The sequence below is a fragment of the Pinus tabuliformis genome, chromosome Q, assembly GCF_031772625.1.
Source record: "Pinus tabuliformis cultivar Carrire ecotype Pingquan chromosome Q, CPIR1, whole genome shotgun sequence".
NCBI lineage: Eukaryota > Viridiplantae > Streptophyta > Pinopsida > Pinales > Pinaceae > Pinus > Pinus tabuliformis.
Window position 1 is genome coordinate 826,594,664 of NC_142296.1, and position 19,208 is coordinate 826,613,871.

Consider the following 19,208-nt stretch of genomic DNA (forward strand, 5'->3'; position numbering starts at 1 on the left):
TGGATCGAAGTCCAGGGTCCATCTGTTGAGATAAAGCCCTCTTGAGTCCATGAAATATGGCCCGTTTTTGAAGATTAAGTCTTTGTCCTCTTTTGATTCAAAGTGGAAGGTAAAGTATCCTCTTCTGCAGAATTTGATGGAGATTTTCCCCATGATAGATGAGGCCCAGTTTCTTTCTACCCATTTGAGGACCAAACGGGGAGAGGGTCAGAGACCAGTGAACTGACCCACCAAACCTCGCTCAGAGAGAGACAGAGCTGCGTGGCGAGGCAGAGCAGGAGGAAGGTTTATTTCCGGCATTTCATTGATCTTCTTAAAAGAATATCGAATGAATTAATTAGAAATGAGCAAACAGCTCAATGATAATACAAAGATATTTACAATAATAGAAACATCAGGTTTCTATGTAGAATATGGAAACAAACAGTTTCATCTAAGAAACTGCTAAAAGAATAAAAATAGCAACAGCTAAAAGACTGAGCATTAAACTAAATAGAGATATTCTAATACCATCCTTTAATGCTCAATCTATTTACAACACCAATAGACCCTCAGAATTTTACAAATTTATCAGGACCAAGAGGCTTGGTGAAAATGTCGGCGGGCTGCTCTGTTGTGGGAACATATTGCAACTGAACTGAGCCGTCTTCAACCAGCTGGCGAATGTAGTGGCAATGAGTTTCCACATGCTTTGTTCGTTCATGAAAGACCGGATTCTTGGCAAGTTTGAGCACTCCCTGATTATCACAAAACAAAGAAGTAGGCCCTGTCTGGAAAACATGCATATCTGCAAGCATACGACGAAGCCAAACTGCCTCACAGGATGCCTTATCTGCTCCCCGATACTCTGCTTCTGTTGAGGAGAGAGCCACTGCCTGTTGCTTCTTACTAGTCCAAGTAACTTAGTAACAGCACCAGATCCTAGACTAAACACATACCCAGCTGTAGATTTACGGTCATCAACCGAACCGGCCCAGTCAGAGTCAGTGTAGCCACTGAGAATAGGATTGGAGCTGCGAGTATATAAGAGGCCATAATCAGAAGTACCACGCACATATCGTAGCACCCGCTTTGCTGCTATCCAATGATCAGCTTTAGGAGCTGACATAAAGCGAGAAATGTAGCTAACTGCAAAACTGATGTCAGGTCTGGTAGCAGTAAGATAGATGAGACTGCCCACTAATTGCCTGAATAAAGTTTCATCCACAAGGGGAGAGGATGACTGTGCTGAAAGTTTGAGCCCTGGTTCCATAGGAGTCGTGGCCGGTTTGCAATCCTGCATTCTGAACCTTTCCACAAGATTTTTGGCATACTTGGACTGAGAGAGAAAGATCTGATTTTCAGTCTGCCAAACTTCAACCCCCAAACAGTAATGAAGAAGTCCCAAGTTTGTCATCTCAAAAGTTCTGCATAGATTTTGTTTGATCCCATGGATCAAATGTGCAGAGCTGCCAGTAATGATAAGGTCATCCACATAGACAACCACAAACAAGATATCATCACCAGTATGCTTGATATACAGGTTTGCATCAGATGGGCTCCGCTGAAAACCCTGATCTGTCAGGTACTGATCAATTTTCATGTACCAAGCCCGAGGAGCTTGTTTCAATCCATAGATTGCTTTAGCTAACCGACACACTTTCTGTTCTTGACCAGCAACCTTGAATCCTGGAGGCTGCGTCATGTAGACTTCTTCTTGAAGATCACCATTTAGGAAAGCACTCTTTACATCCATCTGATGAACTTTCCAATTGAAATGAGCTGCTAGGGCAAGGACAAGCCTTATGGTACTCATCTTGGCTGTAGGAGCAAAAGTCTCCTCATAATCGATGCCTTCCTTCTGTGAGAACCCTCGAGCCACAAGACGAGCTTTATACTTGTCTATGGTTCCATCAGCTTTGTATTTCACTTTATACACCCATTTGCAGCCTATGGGCTTTTTTTCGGCAGGAAGATCAGAAAGTGTCCAGGTATGATTCTTCTGAAGACTCTGGAATTCGGCTTCCATAGCCTGTTCCCACTCAGATGTACCCTTAGCCTATGAATATGTTTGAGGCTCAAAAATACTGTGTAGGTTAGCCATAAGAGCAAAATTGACTGTAGACTGTTGTCTGTTCTTATGTCTAGAAGTTCTACCTTCAAGGAGCTCATCATCCCGGAGATCACCAATGGTTTTAGCCCACCATTTAGGCCGAAGAGAAGAAGAACCAATATCAGGAGTAGAGGAACCAATATCAGGAGGAGATGGAGAAGACTCAAGAGCAATAGGGGCAGCAAGGGGAGGGTTAGCTTCTGGAGGAAGCTCAGATAGAGTATTATCAAATACTGATGCTACATCATCCCTCCCATCAGGTGGACCGACCGGAAGAAGAACACTGTGAGACTGATCCTCAGAATGCTGCTCAGAAGAAGAAGACTGAAAGAATCCTCTGTCTTCATCAAATACTACATCTCGACTGAAGCTAAGACGATCAGTGGCTATATCTATCAGCCTATAGGCCTTGTGATGATCACTGTAACCTGTCATCATGAGTTTCTGGCTCTTGGAATCCAACTTAGAGCGCTTAGCAGATGGAATCCAAACATATGCAACTGAGCCAAATACTTTGAGGTGACTGATCTTAGGCTTATGACCAGACCAAACTTCTTCAGGAGTCTTTCCTTTAATAGCCTGAGTAGGGGATCGGTTAAGAAGGTAAACAGCAGTAAACACTGCTTCAGCCCAGAATTTGTTTGGAACACTCCTGTGTTGTAACATGGAACGAGCCATTTCAACAACCGTGCGGTTGCGACGCTCGACAACACTGTTCTGCTGGGGAGTGTAAGGGGTGGTTAATTGACGTTTGATGCCATGAATATCACAGAAGTTGGCAAAAGCTGAGGAACAAAATTCCCCCCCATTGTCGGTCCTAAGGGTCATGATATTACAACCAGATTCTTTTTCAACTAAGGTTTTAAACTTCTGAAAGGTACTAAGAGCATCAGATTTATTTTTTAAAAAATACACCCACATCTTTCTACTAAAGTCATCTACAATAAGTAAAAAATATTTGCAAGCAGTGATAGAAGCTGTATTCATAGGACCACAAATATCAGCATGAAGTAACTGAAGTACCTTAGATGCGCGCCAAGATTCTCCATTTGTGAATGAAGACCGATGTTGCTTTCCTGCTTGACAGGCGCTGCATACCCCCAACTGCTGAGTCTGAATATCAGGTAATCCTGACACAAGTCCCTCCCGAGAGAGCTGAGAGAGATACTGCATATTTAGATGCCCATATCGCTGATGCCATAGAGTGCTGATGGGAGAGACACGTGCTGCTAGAGCCACTTCTGGAGAGTCACCGGTGTCAAGTAGCCTGTATAGACCATGGTCCTCTAGCCCAACAACAACTGTTAGACTAGTCTCCCTGTCAATGATGGAGCACTTGTGTGCACTGAACACAACATCAAGCTGAGGAGAATTCCTCATAATCTGGCTGACAGATAACAGATTAATCTCCATACCAGGAACATAGTATACATTCAGAAATATGAGTGTACGTCCACCAAACTGAATTTGAACTGTACCCCTGCCAGCTACAGTGTACTTTTCACCTCCACCAAATACCACAGAATCACTGAAAGGTGAGAAGTCAATAAACCAGTCACGCCTGTGAGAGAAGTGGCGTGATGCACCAGAATCAATGTACCATGCAGAGGAAGGAACATGTTCTGAAGACCTTTTAGCCATAAAGGCGTAAAAGGCAGAATCTGTCTGCTCGGAATGTTCTGCAACATTGGCTGTCTGATGTGGCCCTCCCTGTTTCTTCTGTTCAGAAGCAATCCTCTGTCGGCAATCTTTCTTCATGTGACCGAACCTGTGACAGTAATTACACTGCACACTTTTCTTCCTAGCAGGATCCAAAGGCTGAGAAGAGCCTTTCTGCTGAAAGGACTGAGAGGACTGGTATTTTGCAGCAAATGCATTTTCCGAGGACACTGATGAAGCACCACTACCAAACTGCTGTTTCCACCGATCCTGCTGCAGAAGTTTGGTACATAAATCTGGAAACTTCAGATCAACATTGGTGGTCGTAATGTTTAGTGTTTCTATGAAGTGTTCATAAGATTTCGGTAGACTTTTCAGAGTAATGACTACCATATCTTCTTCCTCCATGGTCCGACCAATGGCTTCGAGCTGGTCTCGAATGTCTTTAATTTTGTTGAGATGTTCCTGTAAAGACATATGTTCATCCATCATGATGGAGAACAACTGATTTTTGAGAAAAAATGCTCTGCTTTTGTCAGATGTCTCGTGCAGTTCTTTCAATTGTTGCCAGATTTCGGCAGCGGTCTTGCCAGAAGGAATCTGAGGTAACTGATCATCAGCGACAGAGAGCTTGAGAAGCATAACAGCTTCTCGATTTCGATCATCAAATTTATCTTGATCGGTACCAGCTGTACCGGGACGAGACTCTTTGCCCAAAATGAGCTGATCAAGACGCCTGTATTCAAAAATGGTCAGCATTCTTTGTTTCCAAATGTTATAGTTGCTGCCATTAAAGCGTTGATTTCCTTCTAACATCAGATTGGTGAGCGTGGCCATTTTCCCAAAGACAATACAGAAGTCTGACACACAAAAACAATGTAGCTGCCTGCTTAAAATCCCTCTTTCAGGATGTCTGTACCTTAACAAATTCTGCTTTGAAAGAATAATAGGCTTTCACAATAACTCAGATCTGTACTAGATCAAAACACCAGACCAAAAATATGACAAGAGGTCACATGTATCTTCATAAAATTAAAACTGATAAAGAAAAATACATAGACTGAAGCTGTCCACGATTATTTATACGCTGCTCTGTTCCCGTCCCGTCACTATAATCTGAATGCGTAGACTGAATGCGTGATATATATATGCTGTTATATATATATGCTGTTATATTCCATAACAGTAAATGTGACAAACTTTTACTTTCAGCTTTTAGAATTTATTTGTCAAAATCTTATAAGGCCAGATCTTAAGATTCTAGAAGATAAAATGATCAATTTTTTCATAAACTCTGCTGAAGTCTGTGGAGCGATCTATTGCTCACTGAATAGCGGATTATATATGCTGTTATATATCGATTATATAATCTGGACTGAACTGGAAAAATTGCCGTCACCGTAATCTGGAAAATGCGTGATACCTTTTGAAGAGAAAATGCCGTCACTGAAAATGCCTTCACGTGGTGAAAACGCCTTCACGTGGTGAAAACGGAATTAAGTTGCTGGAGAATCTCGATGAATACGTGAGCCAAAAATTCGTGAGTAAAAAAAATTTGTCCGCTTCTCGATCTGGTTCCGCTTCCGGTTCCGATACTCAGGCTCTCGATACTCAGGCTCAGGATACAAACACGATTTCCACTGACGCTTTTCCTTTTCACAGATATAGTGACTCCGATCCTTTTGCGTGGTCTTGAGATTCGAGTCACGATAGTGGCATCAATGGCCCCGAGGGCAGAGAAGAGGCCCGCGGCTGGAAAAAAATGGTAGGGAATTCGCCTTCAACAGAAACAAAGTCTTTGAAGCCGGAAAATAATCTACGAAGGGAAGACGACAGAAAACGCAGAAGCTGGCTACTGGCTATTACAGCGAGGGTGGAAACCGAATACGGGTTTTACCGAGTCCTTGAACTTGCGCGTATTCTTCCTCTTCAGTGGCTAGGCTTCAAGGGCCACGAGAACCGTGAGGCAACACAGCTTCAAACAAATAAACTGTTCCTTTCAAAGCAATTTTACGATTCCGATGACCGCCACAAAGTTAATTCCTCATACAGTGATAATGCAGGAGAAGAATCCCTTTCTGTATCGAGATTGACGACTGTAAGCTTTTATCACAGTGAGCAAAGCCGAGGCTAAGACTCAGTGAAGGCTACCTGGCTTACAGAGGGCTCGACCTTAGAAAGAAATCTACAGATCCTGAGAGCAGTTTCGAAATGAACTACTGAATTTTTCAAACTATGAAAAATTATTTCGAAAAAATCCCTGTGCTCTGATACCATAAAAGAATATCGAATGAATTAATTAGAAATGAGCAAACAGCTCAATGATAATACAAAGATATTTACAATAATAGAAACATCAGGTTTCTATGTAGAATATGGAAACAAACAGTTTCATCTAAGAAACTGCTAAAAGAATAAAAATAGCAACAGCTAAAAGACTGAGCATTAAACTTAATAGAGATATTCTAATACTTCTTAACAAACTTTGATATGTATTATGGACGATCTGGGATGAGACGGTCCCAAGGAGGATAGCAGTGAAGTGAAGGCTTTCGCATTTTCTCCCAGTTGAGCTGAAGTTCTTGCAGATGGGATAGGGTTCGCAACACCCTCAGGAGGAGGCTCCGCTTGATCCATCACGTACCAGGCGAGGGCTGAAAGCCCAGGGAGCAGGAGGCCTTGGGAGCCAAAGGAGGAGGACGCTCACAGAGTTTGAAAACTTCTGGGCGGGAGCAAAGCGCTAAAAAAACCCTGGACCTTTTTCTGGCTTTTTAGGAGCTAGATATCCTACATCAATTCTTTAATACAATATACAATTTACAATCACTATCCTATGATAGATGTCTTTGCCTACGTAGTATTTTAAATATTTCCGCTACGTATACGACTATTGGTCGTTACAACATTCTACATTTGTTCAAAGTTTGGTGTGTCTTTCCACCTGCTAATTCTTGTTGCAAAAGAGCTCCAAGATTCTGGTAAACCTAGTAGTGCAACAATCACAAGTTCTTTCTCTAGTACATCTTCATCAATAGCTTGTAGTTCATCTCTTATTTTGGCGATCCTTACAAAATAGGATGATACAATGTCATCTTTATTGTTCTTAGTTCATTCTTGAGACTAGCTATCTGACCAATGTTCTTGATGGTAAACAACTTGGAGAGGGCTTCATACATTTCTTGTGTAGAGTCTATATTGGATATGTATGGGATTAGATTGTCCTTCACTCCATCTCCTATTAGATTCATGGCCAAGATGTCAGTTTCCCTATATTTTTCTCTTCCTGCATCATTTGTAGGTTTCTTAACTTTTCCTTGAGCAAAATCCAAAGCTTTATGCTTAGAAAGAATAAGATCCATCCTCTTCTTCCATGCCCTGTAGTTGGAGGCTCCCTGTAGCTTATTTTTTGATTTCATTGAGGTTGCCATATACTTTATAATATTTCCCTCACTTGATATAATAATAAGCTTTTCTTCTTATATGATCCTTTCTTTTGTGATCTTCTTTCAATAGATCTTCAAGCTGCCTTTTTCTTTCCTCCTTCACCTTAACTCTAATACCATGTTAGAAAATTAGAAAGGCAGAAAGATTCTCTTATATTGATAATTACTTGTGATATTCTTGTAGTCTTATTAACTTTTATTTATGTTCTTCTTTTATATTCTTTTCATCAAGCAATCATCAAATCAAAACATGAAGATCAATGACACCAGATATAGGCACTCAGCTAGGGCTAAAACCCCTCTATAGGGGAAAGCCCAATCAAACTCTTCTACTAATAGATTCAAATCAAGTTGACATAAACCAAGACCTTAGACGTGAACAAAAGACTTTCCTGCTCCACCAAGTCAACCTTCCGAGATGATTATGCAAACTTCAGTAGACTCTTCTTGCCTCCCAACTTCAATCCAGCGATGACATAGAATTTTCGGCCCTAGTACAAATCTGAAATTTCGGCCTCCCCAACAGCTTCAGAATTTCGCATGTGTGAGTCAAAGAGAGAAAACCAATTTTTTGTTGCTTGGCAAATGTCTCCTTCTCCTTCGCTATGGTTTTCTCCTCCTCCTTGGGAATTTCGATTTTCTTTTATGTCTCCAGCTACTGCTGATCAAACTTCTTGGTTGATTCTGCAAATGAGGCTAAATAAGTGCCAATATATAGTGAATCTGTGAGGTCGAATTCCCTTGATGAGGCCCACTGGTCCTTCTTTGAGGCCTAATTTATATCAAAATAAATTTCTTATTTAATAGATAAAGCCCAAGAAGGGTCTTTTACATGTTGACAAGGACAAAGACTCTTGACACAAACCCTAGAAGCCTACAATGGAGGCTTTGACCCAAAAAACATGGAACCAAACATGGAACCCATGCTTTAATAAGTCAATTTCTTTTACACAAAAATTTCTTTTTCTTTCTTTTGATAAATACATTACATCATGACTCAAATACAATTACGAAGACGACACTAGTTACATTTTCAACAAGGGGCACTCTTGAGGCAACTTCGGGGCACATCGGAGGCTCACATACTAGGGTTTTGTGGCATCTCTGCAACAAAGATTTGTAGGTTGAGGCAAACTTGGTGGGTTCTATGGGTATCTCTGTGGCAAAGATTTGTAGTCTGAGGCAAACTCAGTGGGTTCTGTGGCAAATATTCGTAGCTTCCTGAGATCACTCTAGTGGCATTCAGAGATCAGTGTCGTGGCTCTTCCGAAGTCATTTGGTGGTATCTGAAGCATAATTCGGTGGAAATCGAGGACAATTTGATGGTATCTCTGTGTCACTAATTTAGAATTTGTTCTGCTCAGGAAATTCGGCCAATTAGGGTTGCAGCTGGCAACAGGGAGGCGAGATTCCAAGATAGCAAGGCAGCAGGGAGGAGATCCACTTATTCATGATTGGCATTTGGCCTTCTTAGGCTACAAACTATTACTGAACTTCCTCAATAAATTAACTAAGTTCTGTAAAATAAGATAAACTATTAGTTTTGGGAAACGATCAAATTTGCTGGATTGGTTTCTTATTCTTGCTACAATATTGAATTATAATCTGTTTATATCTTTGGTTAATTGGACAATCAATCCTGATCAGTTTCTATCATTTCTACACGTATATCGATTGCTGTTAATAATTGTACAACACGAGAAGAAATATCAACTATTTGTATCCATGAGCTTTTTATTTGCTTATATGTTGGGAACCTAACTTGAATAGGCAACCCTAGACAAAATTACCCTACAAAATTACATTGTTTCAAGATGTTTGTGAGTGGTTCAAACCTCATTGGATTTCATATAGAGAGTAGAATTTTAGATCCCACTAAAAATCTAGCAGACTTAATAGTTTTAACTTTTCAGGATTTTAGGTTGCGGGGATTGCAATGTTTCCATTGGATTTTATCATGTATGAAAGCATGGAATTAGCATTTAATCAAAAAGCACCAAGCCCTCTATTTACTCCAATGTTGGTGGCATTGATTATTATGACCCTAGTAAAAATGTACCCATCACTCAGAGAAAATCTCGATTTGACATGTTAAGCTTTTTCTATCTTATTTTAATGCTTAGATGGTGGTATTGATGATGAGGATCCCATTATAGGCAATGATTTTGATGATGTGTAGTTATTTGTTGTAGAATGACTTTTTTTTGTCTAAAGAGGCCATCCAAAGCCTCTTTGTTGATATATTTTTGGTTAAAAAATGGATTGTACTTGGTGCTATTTTGGTTATATTCGCCCTTGCTATATATATGAGAAACTTTGCATATTTGTGTATAATGGTTTGGATTCATATGGATGCATATGAATATTTACGTATTTGTTTCAAATTTGAATATTTATGTATTTTTTGGTCAATTGGTTTTTTGGTTTGGTTTTTTTGGTTTTGGGAACTGGTTCGATGAATTGTCCAGTTCTAATAGCATTGGTTCATTTCCCATTGTTCAATTTCAGTTTTAACTTTTGAGTCTTGACTCTAAACACTGATGACCTGAAACCAAATCTTTGACTTCTCACTTTGTACTATTTATGAGTTTAAGTAATTTCAATTTATTATTTTAGTTTTCAGACTTTATTATCTGCTGTTTTGCTTAGTGGTAATCTAGAATAATGAATGATGAATATAAATCAATGTAGATTCTAGAGTGATGAATGATGAATATAAATCAATGTAGATTCTAGAGTGATGAATGATGAAATTAAGTCAATGTGTACAATATTTTACTATTTCTATTTCATTAAATCATTTATGATGTATGGATCAATGTATTTCATTATTGAATTTGAATTTGAATTTTACACACACACACACACACACACTCCAATGTACCCCCATCCCCCCTGAATTTCTCTAAAATTTGGGGGTGCTCCCACATGTCCCCCCTGTGCGTTTCCTCATTCCTGTGTGCCCTTTTCCCGGAAACTTGGTGGAACATTGCTTTTATCTTCTCTGAACCCTAACCATTCTTTGGAAGATAATTGCTTCTGCTAAAGATAGCTAAGATGGATCTAGATCACTACTTAATTTGCACTAGTAATGTTTAAAAATGGTCTTCCTCACCTATGTGGAGGTTATGATGTGGAAGCAAGTTGGGTCTCCTGGGCCATTGATGGATCTTTGCTTCAAAGTCGTGTTATTTTAGCCCATCCATTTCGTTCAGGATATCTGAATTGAACCATTTTCCTTGCAGCAATATCCAATCCTTAAAAGAGATCAAAGGAAGCAAGTGTTAGACTCTGATGTATATTGGCAATATTATTCAGAAGTTTAAAATTAAGAGACAATCAAAGCTTAACTTATCGTTGAGTGGACCAATGGCATCTTAGAATTGTTCAACGTTATTCCTTTGCTTGATTTGTTCTTGGCTGTATATTTCAGGACTACTAAACCAATCATCACTCGTCCAGAGAGAAGACAATCCTAATTTATTTGAAGGATTGAACTTCTCTTTGAAATACTGGCCATGGACTTATTGAATTGCATTTGTTTTTTGTATGAACCTCACTCATTCCCATTATTATAGAGTTTTGATCATTAATACCCATGTCAATCAACTCTGACGTGAGCTGTACCATTCAGGAATTTGATCACTCCTTTTTTTCACTTGTGTCTTATCTCAACTATCACTAGAATTTGATCCCATACGATGTGTTAAGCTCTAATCAGAAAATTTTCTCAGCTATTCTCTTGACATCTTCCTCCAAGGACTCCTCGAGGTCTTGAATCTTTAGAGTGTTTTCAGCCATGACTTTGTCCCCTTCAACCATCCCTTATAACCATTTTCAATTTTCAACTTCAAAACCTCCACATCCTTCAACCCCTACTTTCTGATAGGAACAATTCTCAACGAGACTTACTTGGATGAGCAAGGGAAAAGTCCTCTTGATTTCCTGCCGCACCACATGCTGATGTGCAAATACACAGAACCCCCACCCCCCCCCCCCCCCCCCGCATGCTGATGTACAAATACACAGACCCCCCCCCCCCCAACACACACACACATCTAACAAATATTCTTAGTCATCATGGCAAGTTGTGAGTATATTAGGTGGCATCTTATCATAATATTTATATGTCGTCCACATTGAACATGATATCGACATATTAGTTTAATTTAATGCCATTTTTTGCCTTGAAAGTTAGACCCCATTGAAAACATGTACTGGATTGTCGTTCTCTGTTTAAAATGTATATCTCTAGTAATCTAATGATGAAGCTATTTTTATCAGCTCAGACGTTTCTTCAAGCTTGACTATTCTGTAAGATCTGCTCTAGTCTCCTATCTAAAGTTGAATCACGTGTCATCTGAAGTCTTGTTAACAAAGTCAACTATATAAGCGTGGACATGGACAATTTTATGAAGTTGTACTATTGTTTGGGTTTTATTATTTGGTTCTATTGGGTTTTAGATGTGAAATAAAATGGACACTAAAAGTTTTTTTTAATTATTTCAGGTACCTGAAAACGCTATTTATTTCATTGAAGATGGAAGAAAAGTTCCTGCTGTGTGATAATTGACATTTTGGATTTGATCTGCTGCTATTAATTGTTGTTGTAATTAGAGGCATCATAGTTCATTCTGTTTTAATGCAAAAGTTTTGCAACTGATTTGTAACACAATGGCATTCAGTGTGTTAAATGATATAGAGGTATTTAGTTTTGGCATTGCCCTTTTTATCAGATTTAAAATTCTGCCTAGATATTCGTATTTTTATCCATATTCTCTGCAGTCCACTGTGTTATAACTCTGAAAATTCTGTTTGAAGTAGCAGGGTTATTTTGATGAGAGTATCAAGCTGTGCATTCGTTATACAAACTTTTGAATCTACATTTAGTTGGCTTTATACTTGTGCAGAATTATTGCATTATGAACAAACAGTAGCTCTGGTATTTTTGAATTGTGTATATAATATACCCATGTTTGGAGATGTGAACTTTGTATTTGTATGGAAGATGTTCTAGTTACAAACAGTTGCTCGTTTATGAAGTAAACAGATTTTTATTAGAAAAGATTAAAATCTGATCTCATTAAAGACATGTTTATGACATTACATATATTTTCCAGTTGTCTATGTAGATATCAAACTAATCATCTATATGAAACAACCGCCTGTATCAGAATGTGTAATATAATAATCTTGCTGGATGTATCATGCTGAAATCGATGGACTGAAGTTTGTAAATTACAGATAAAAGGTACTATCAGAAGGCTATAAAGAATGATTCAGTTTTGCACGTAAGTTGTATACCTGCATCCCCTTCCAAATTGTTGAGGCATGGAAACCTCGAGAGCAACTTTTCCATGAAGGTTCCCAAGGTTTGCTCTAGCTATTTTGTGCATGTACTTTTGAGGTGCGATGACTTTTGTGGTTTTATTCCACCGATCTCTAAGATGCTTCTGTAAATTATAGATAAAAGGTAGTATCAGAAGGCTATAAAGAATGCCTGCAGTATTGCACGTAAGTTGTATATTGTTGAGGCATGGAATGCTCAAGAGCAACTTTTCTGTGAAGGTTCCCAAGGTTTGCTCTAGCTATTTCGTGTACGTGCTTTTGAGGGTACAAGTCTGTGCGATGACTTTTGTGGTTGTATTCCACGGACCTCCAAGATGCTTGTGTGCTTATAAAAGATTCAATACGATGTAGTTCCAGTCTCTTATCTTGAAAATGTCTTGCTGTGTTGTATGGTATGTCCTTGCATATCACCAAAAGGATTGTTCTCCGGGAATTACGCTTCTTTAGTAGTCGAGGAATATTCATGGAAATTTCTTGTGAACAAAGTTTTATCTCAATTTGTACTTTTTCTTCCTTCGACGTAGATGTGAGACTGACCATCAAAGTTGCATACTAGTCTTGGCTATTAATTTCTAAAATCAGCAAATTTGCAGTGGCTTCAATATTATTTCTGACATTTTAGAACAGTAGAAAGGATAGTTTCAATCTATATGATGGGTTGTTAGATATGAAACGCATTACAACAATAGCATCAAATGTATAAATTTGCCTACTAGTCCTACTGCAGTAGTGTTGGAGAGTGATCTATTACACCAAACCCCAATAACTTTTGTTCTGTTAAGTCCAAATATATGCAGATATTATTTCGGGCTTACCTTATATGATTCCGCTATTTGCCTAAACAACACAAGAAAAAGACTCGGTGTTGATATCATAGGGAACCAATAAATGAATTTGACATTTGTTGTTTTGATTACCTTCTGAATTTTCCTTTGGATAGAACGGTGAAATGTAATCCTCAGTTGGAATATCTTGTAGGTTTGTGAAGTGAAATAATCTTTTGAATTTTCATGAGCTTATTGATGAGTAGTTTTGCAGCACTTGACGGACTGAATAACTGCAATGAGAATGAAGTGCGTGTTTTCATATCCTTGTGATCTTTTTCATTCCTAGGACCTAGTATTATGTTAATTTTGAGTTCTGTTGGGCATTAATCCATTTAATTGTGAAAAACTGTATCAAAAGCACGAGTTGTCCTAATGATAAACTGTTTGGGCATACCTCGCTACAGGGCTGCAACAATTAGTGCCTTAACTCGCTTGTGCTGTAATAGCACATGGTAACGTGAACCAGTGTTGTTCTTACCTTCAGTTAGTTAAAACACCTTACATCTATAAATATCTATCTATGGACCTGCGCACATGGCATCATCTATATGTCCGGCTGTTATTAGTGAATGCTCATTAATGATCCACATTAGTTATAAGTTAGGGTGGTTTAATAACCTATTGTAGCAAATAGACAAATTTGTGCTATTGCATGTAGCATGAGTTGGGGATGGAAGAATAGTCTATTAAGCACATAACTAAAAAGGGGGAAGGAGTTGCCACTATAAAAAGGGGAAGGAGTTGCCACTTGTTTTTGGGAAAAACTGAGAAACCTTCGGCTGAGAAAAGAGGGGATCAAAGAGAAGGGAAGAGCCACTAAATTAATTCAGGTTTTAGATTTGGATTATGTGGTGTTAATAGATTAGATTTTGATTATGTTAATAAGTAGTGTTAACAGGTTTTGGATTATTAAGGTTCTTCACTTAGGTTTCAGATATGTTTTACCAAAGAATAAGAAAATGAAAGGAACACACACACACACATATATATATATATATATATATATATCTGCAAATTGTAAATCTTCCAAAGATTGTTGATGTTTGTAGCCAGACAAATACTTTCACATAGGGCTAAGTGTCTAGAAGTGTGGAAGTTATCTAATTGACACTTACCTTAGCAATTACTTTAATTATTTAATAAAAAAAAGTAGAATGAGTTAATCTATTCTTTTACGCTGTGGTTCACGGAGACTGGGTGGCTGCTACATCCACCGGAAAATCTGCGCAGATCAACCCCGAAGGGAATCTTTTAAAGCCCGTTGGTCAGACTAGCAAGGCCTAACCCCAAGAGCGTTGAGGAGAATAGACCCTGTGGCCTCCCAATTGGCAAGGTACTTAACAATGAGGACTCAACCAATTGAGCTAACCCTTGTGGCTAAAGTGAGTTAATCTATTGAATACAAATGTTATGTATTAGATAAATCTCAATTGTTGCAACTATTGATCTCAAGTGATGTTAAGATATAATCTCAACCATCAATCACTTTGGAGATTAGGGTTGGTTTAGTCATAACTCATACTTATAAAAATAATACTAGGCTAAGGGAGAAGATACATTAGTGAACACAAGACACATTGAGATAATAACGATCTTAGTAATTGGGTGAAGGATTTTCATCCAAGTGTGCTGGCCAAGGGGTAAAGGATATAGTGCAACAGTGAGGAGAATTTTTGTTTCAATAACTTTTTGTGGAGGCTAGTTCACCTAGAAACTTGTATTCATTTATTGAAGAGAAACCAACAATTGATCAACTCTTAGATTGGATGTGTGGAGGCTGCACATGTCACAACATTGGAGTTTCAAGTCACATGTGATTTTGTAGTAGATATGTTGCATGTGTGGAGCAGTGGGGTGTATCGGTGCTGTACATGCTATGGGAGAGAAGATTATATTTTTTGAAGGCCAGGTTTACCAGGTTTCCACTTGCTGTAAATTTTCTAGTAAATTTTCCAGGGCCATTTTCCCTATAAGAGAGCCTGTGTAAGCTTGGCAAATTTGAATGAAAAGTTGAATTTTGAAGGGCATAAGTCTTATGTGTATTTGTGCATGAAATTGATTGTTTGTTTTTGCTTGCTTTGAAAAATTAAGTTAAATTTAGTCAATACCCTAATCACTTTGGAGATTAAGGTTGTTGATCTAGTCATAACTCATAAAAAAATATTGGGCTAAGGGATAAGACACATTAGTGAGCACAAGACACATTGCGAGAATAATGCTCTTAGTGATTGGGTGAAGAAGGGCTTTCATCCAAGTGTACCGGGCTCTCATCCAAGTGCAACAATGAGGAGAATTTTTGTTTCAAGAAATTTTTGTGGAGGATAGTTCACTTACAAGGTGTAATATCCCCTATGAAATTACCCTGACCAAACTTACAAAACATGTAAACAAATATGAAACATTCCTAACACATTTCATAAAACAATTTACATACAACCAATATACCACAAACAAAAGTAACACAATACTGATATTAACATAGCCAACAATTTTATTTTATTTTATTTTATTTATTTATTTATTTTTATTCTCCAGCAACAACTCAACCAATTAAATCTGTTTATTAATATATGCAAGGCAACCTCTCTAGATGCAACAAAAAGTTAGTTTCTGAGAACTCGATTATTGATAAAAATCTAATACCACTCTCCTCAACCTCCATGGCCTAAAATTAGTGGTGCAACCCTCCATTTTATTCCCACGAATTGCAGAATGCCTCAACGAATTGGTAGGGAGATGTATCCTTTGCTTCAATGGTGAATACCTGTGAAATATTTGTGTGATCTTTCCTCCTGATCAACTAGGGTGGATTTGTTTCACCACCAAAACCAACCCAAATCCATTCTCCTGTATGCCCCATGTGAGAAACTAAACTGATCTCTCCAATTTAATAGCTAGGGTTGAATCTTTTACAATCAAAACCAGAACGCCCTTAGGGTTTCGTGCAACGTTTGAAGCCAATAACCTTTGAAAGAACAATAAGATAATTAAGCATGCCCCAATAGTGAGCTCCAATCTCTCTGTTATCATAATAATACCATGGGTAACATGGATTTCTCGTTTATAAACTTTTCCCCTTTGATCCCTTTCTTTTACCTTTTCCCACTCAATTAAATATAAATTGACTTTGTAAAGTTTTCTTTGCTTTTTCTCCCATAGTCAATAACACTGGAACAAGTATTCACAGAATATTTATATATATTTTATTATTTTTAATAAAAATTAAATTATGATAACAATGGAGGGAGGCCCTTGCTTAAATACAACCTTGTTGCCCTTACGTGAGGGGGCATGATCTTTTGACCGCACCCCTTCCTAAATTAACATAAATGCATTTTAATTTATACATAACATTGCCTTCCTCTCGAAAAGATGCTTTGTCCTCAAAGCATACGTAATGATGGGCGTTGTTAACAAAATGCTTCTGTCTCCCAAGAAGCTTCTTCTTCTAGTAGGTTCTTTCATTTAATAAGGTATTCTTTGATTATTTTTGATCGCAATCTCTTTTCCCTGGTGGTGATGATTCCTTCTGGTTCTAAAATGATCTTCTCTTCGTCATCTAATGTCGTAAGTGTTGTTTGTGTTGCTTGGTGTTTGCCAAGTGCCCTCTTAAGGCAAGATGATTCCTTCTGGTTTTAAAATGATCTTCTCTTCGTCATCTAATGTTGGAAGTGTTGTCTGTGTTGCTTGGTGTTTGCCAAGTGCCTTTTTAAGGAAAAATACATGGAAGACATCGTGAATGTGGATTTTATTAGAAAGGCTTAAGCTGTATGCTACTTGACTGATCTTTTTGTTAATTTGGTATGGTCCATAGAACTTGGTGCCAATTTGTTTTTTCCCTTTTGTTTTAAGGACAATTGCTTGTAGGGCTGAAGTTTAACAAATACTTATTCTCCAACCTCAAATTCTCTTTCTATTATGTTTCGGTCAGCTTGTTGCTTCATACGATTATTCAGATTTTTCTTTAGTGCTTGGAAGACTTTTTGGGTTTCATCTAATTGATTTTTAACTGTTAGAATTTTTGTCTCGATAATGGCAAGTCCTTCCCTTTAGGAGGTTCATAACCATAGAGAGTTTGAAATGGGGTCATTTTCGCTGAAGTGTGATAAGTGGAGTTGTACCACCATTCAACAAGGTGTAACTATTGAGCCCACTTATTTTGCTTGTCTGTTGCATAACAACGAAGGTAAGCTTCTAAACATTTATTGACAACTTCTGTTTGACGCCTGTTTAAAGATGGTACGCTGAACTCATGTTGAGGTATGTTCCGATATGTTTATTTTTTTTCTTCCAAAAATTTCGTTCAAATTTGGCGTCTTTATTGCCTATAATGACTTTGGGAAACCCATGTAGTTTGTAAACATTCTTGCAAAATATATCAACGATTTGTTTTGTTGAATCCAATTTCGTTATGCCTATGAAGTGTGCATATTTGGTGAGTCTATCGACTACAACGAGGATTTTGTCTTTTCCATCTAACACGGGTAACTCTTCGATAAAGTCCATCGATATTTCTTCCCTCTTTTGGTTTGGAATATTTAAGGGATGGAGCAGTCTGGGGGTCATAATGTTCTCATTTTTATGTCTATTGTATTGATCACATTCTGCTACATATTTTTTGAATATCATTACTCATTCATTTCCAGAAAAATGATTGGCGTGCATTATAGTAGGTTTTAAAGAAACCTACATGACTTGTTGACAGAGAATCATGAGACTCCTTAAGAACCTCAGAATTAAATTTGGAATTTGGGCTTAGGTAAATTCTTCCTTTATACCAAAGAATATTGTTTTTCCATTCGAATTTTGAATTCTGAGCAAGAGTATTGATTATTGTACATGTTTATGGATCTTTTGCATACTCACTTCAAATTTTGTTAAGCCATTCTAGGATTACAACCGAATTTGCATGTAATGACGACTCTTCATCTTTCTTGGACAAATCATATGTTACGTTGTCTTTCCCATTCTTATGTAATATATCCATGTCGAAAGTGAAAATTTTTTCGACCCATTTTTGTTGTTCTATATAGAGTGTTTTCTATCGGAGGAGGTGTTGAAGACTATTATGGTATTTTCGTATTAAGACCTTACTTCCCAAAAGATATTGCCTCAACTTGGCTAATGCATGCATAATGGGGAGCATTTCCTTGTTGTATGTAGACTTTAGACATTTTCTCTTGGTGAGCTTCCTACTTTCAAATGCTATTGGATGACCATCCTACTTCAATACTACTCCTATTCCAAAATCTAAAGTGTCACATTCCATTACAAAGGGCTTTGAAAAGTTTGGAGTTACTAATACACGTGCTTTGGACATAATTTCCTTTAAATCTTCAAAACACTTTTTGCCTTATGATCCCATCGAAATGAGTTCTTTAGAAGGTTTGTTAAGGGTGCTTTTACATGATCATAGTTTCAAATAAACTTTCGATAGTATCCAGTCAACCCTAATAATCCTCTTAATTTGGTGATGTTAGTTGGCTTGGGCCATTCTTTTATAGCTTTGATCTTATTAGAATCTATTTTTACTCCTTCCTTGGATATTATATGTTCAAGGTACTCTACTTCTTCTTTCTCGAAGGTGCATTTGGACATCTCTGCATAAAACTGATGTTCTTCAAATGTATTGAGGACTTACTCCAAATGTTGTAAATGTTTTTACCACATTTTACTATAGATTAGAATGTCATCAAAGAACAATAACACAAACTTCCTTAGATATGGACAAAATACCTCATTCATGGTAGCCTGGAAGGTTGTTGGGGCATTGGTTAACCTATAAAAGACATTACCTTAAACTCATAATGACCTTCATGTGTTCGAAAGACAGTCTTT

General features: G+C 37.9%; 1 protein-coding gene across 2 annotated transcripts in view; it reads left to right on the top strand.

The window, feature by feature from the left end:
• LOC149222174 (Translation initiation factor SUI1 family protein) overlaps window positions 1-12,093 on the top strand; it is a 148,196-nt gene extending 136,103 nt beyond the window's left edge. For both annotated transcript variants that reach the window (XM_089385300.1, XM_089385299.1), the window contains exon 7: window positions 11,704-12,093. In XM_089385300.1, coding sequence (XP_089241426.1) covers window positions 11,704-11,760 — 57 coding nt within the window. In that variant the 3' untranslated portion in view covers window positions 11,761-12,093. The remainder of the gene's footprint in view (window positions 1-11,703) is intronic.
• Window positions 12,094-19,208: the final 7,115 nt, after the last annotated feature.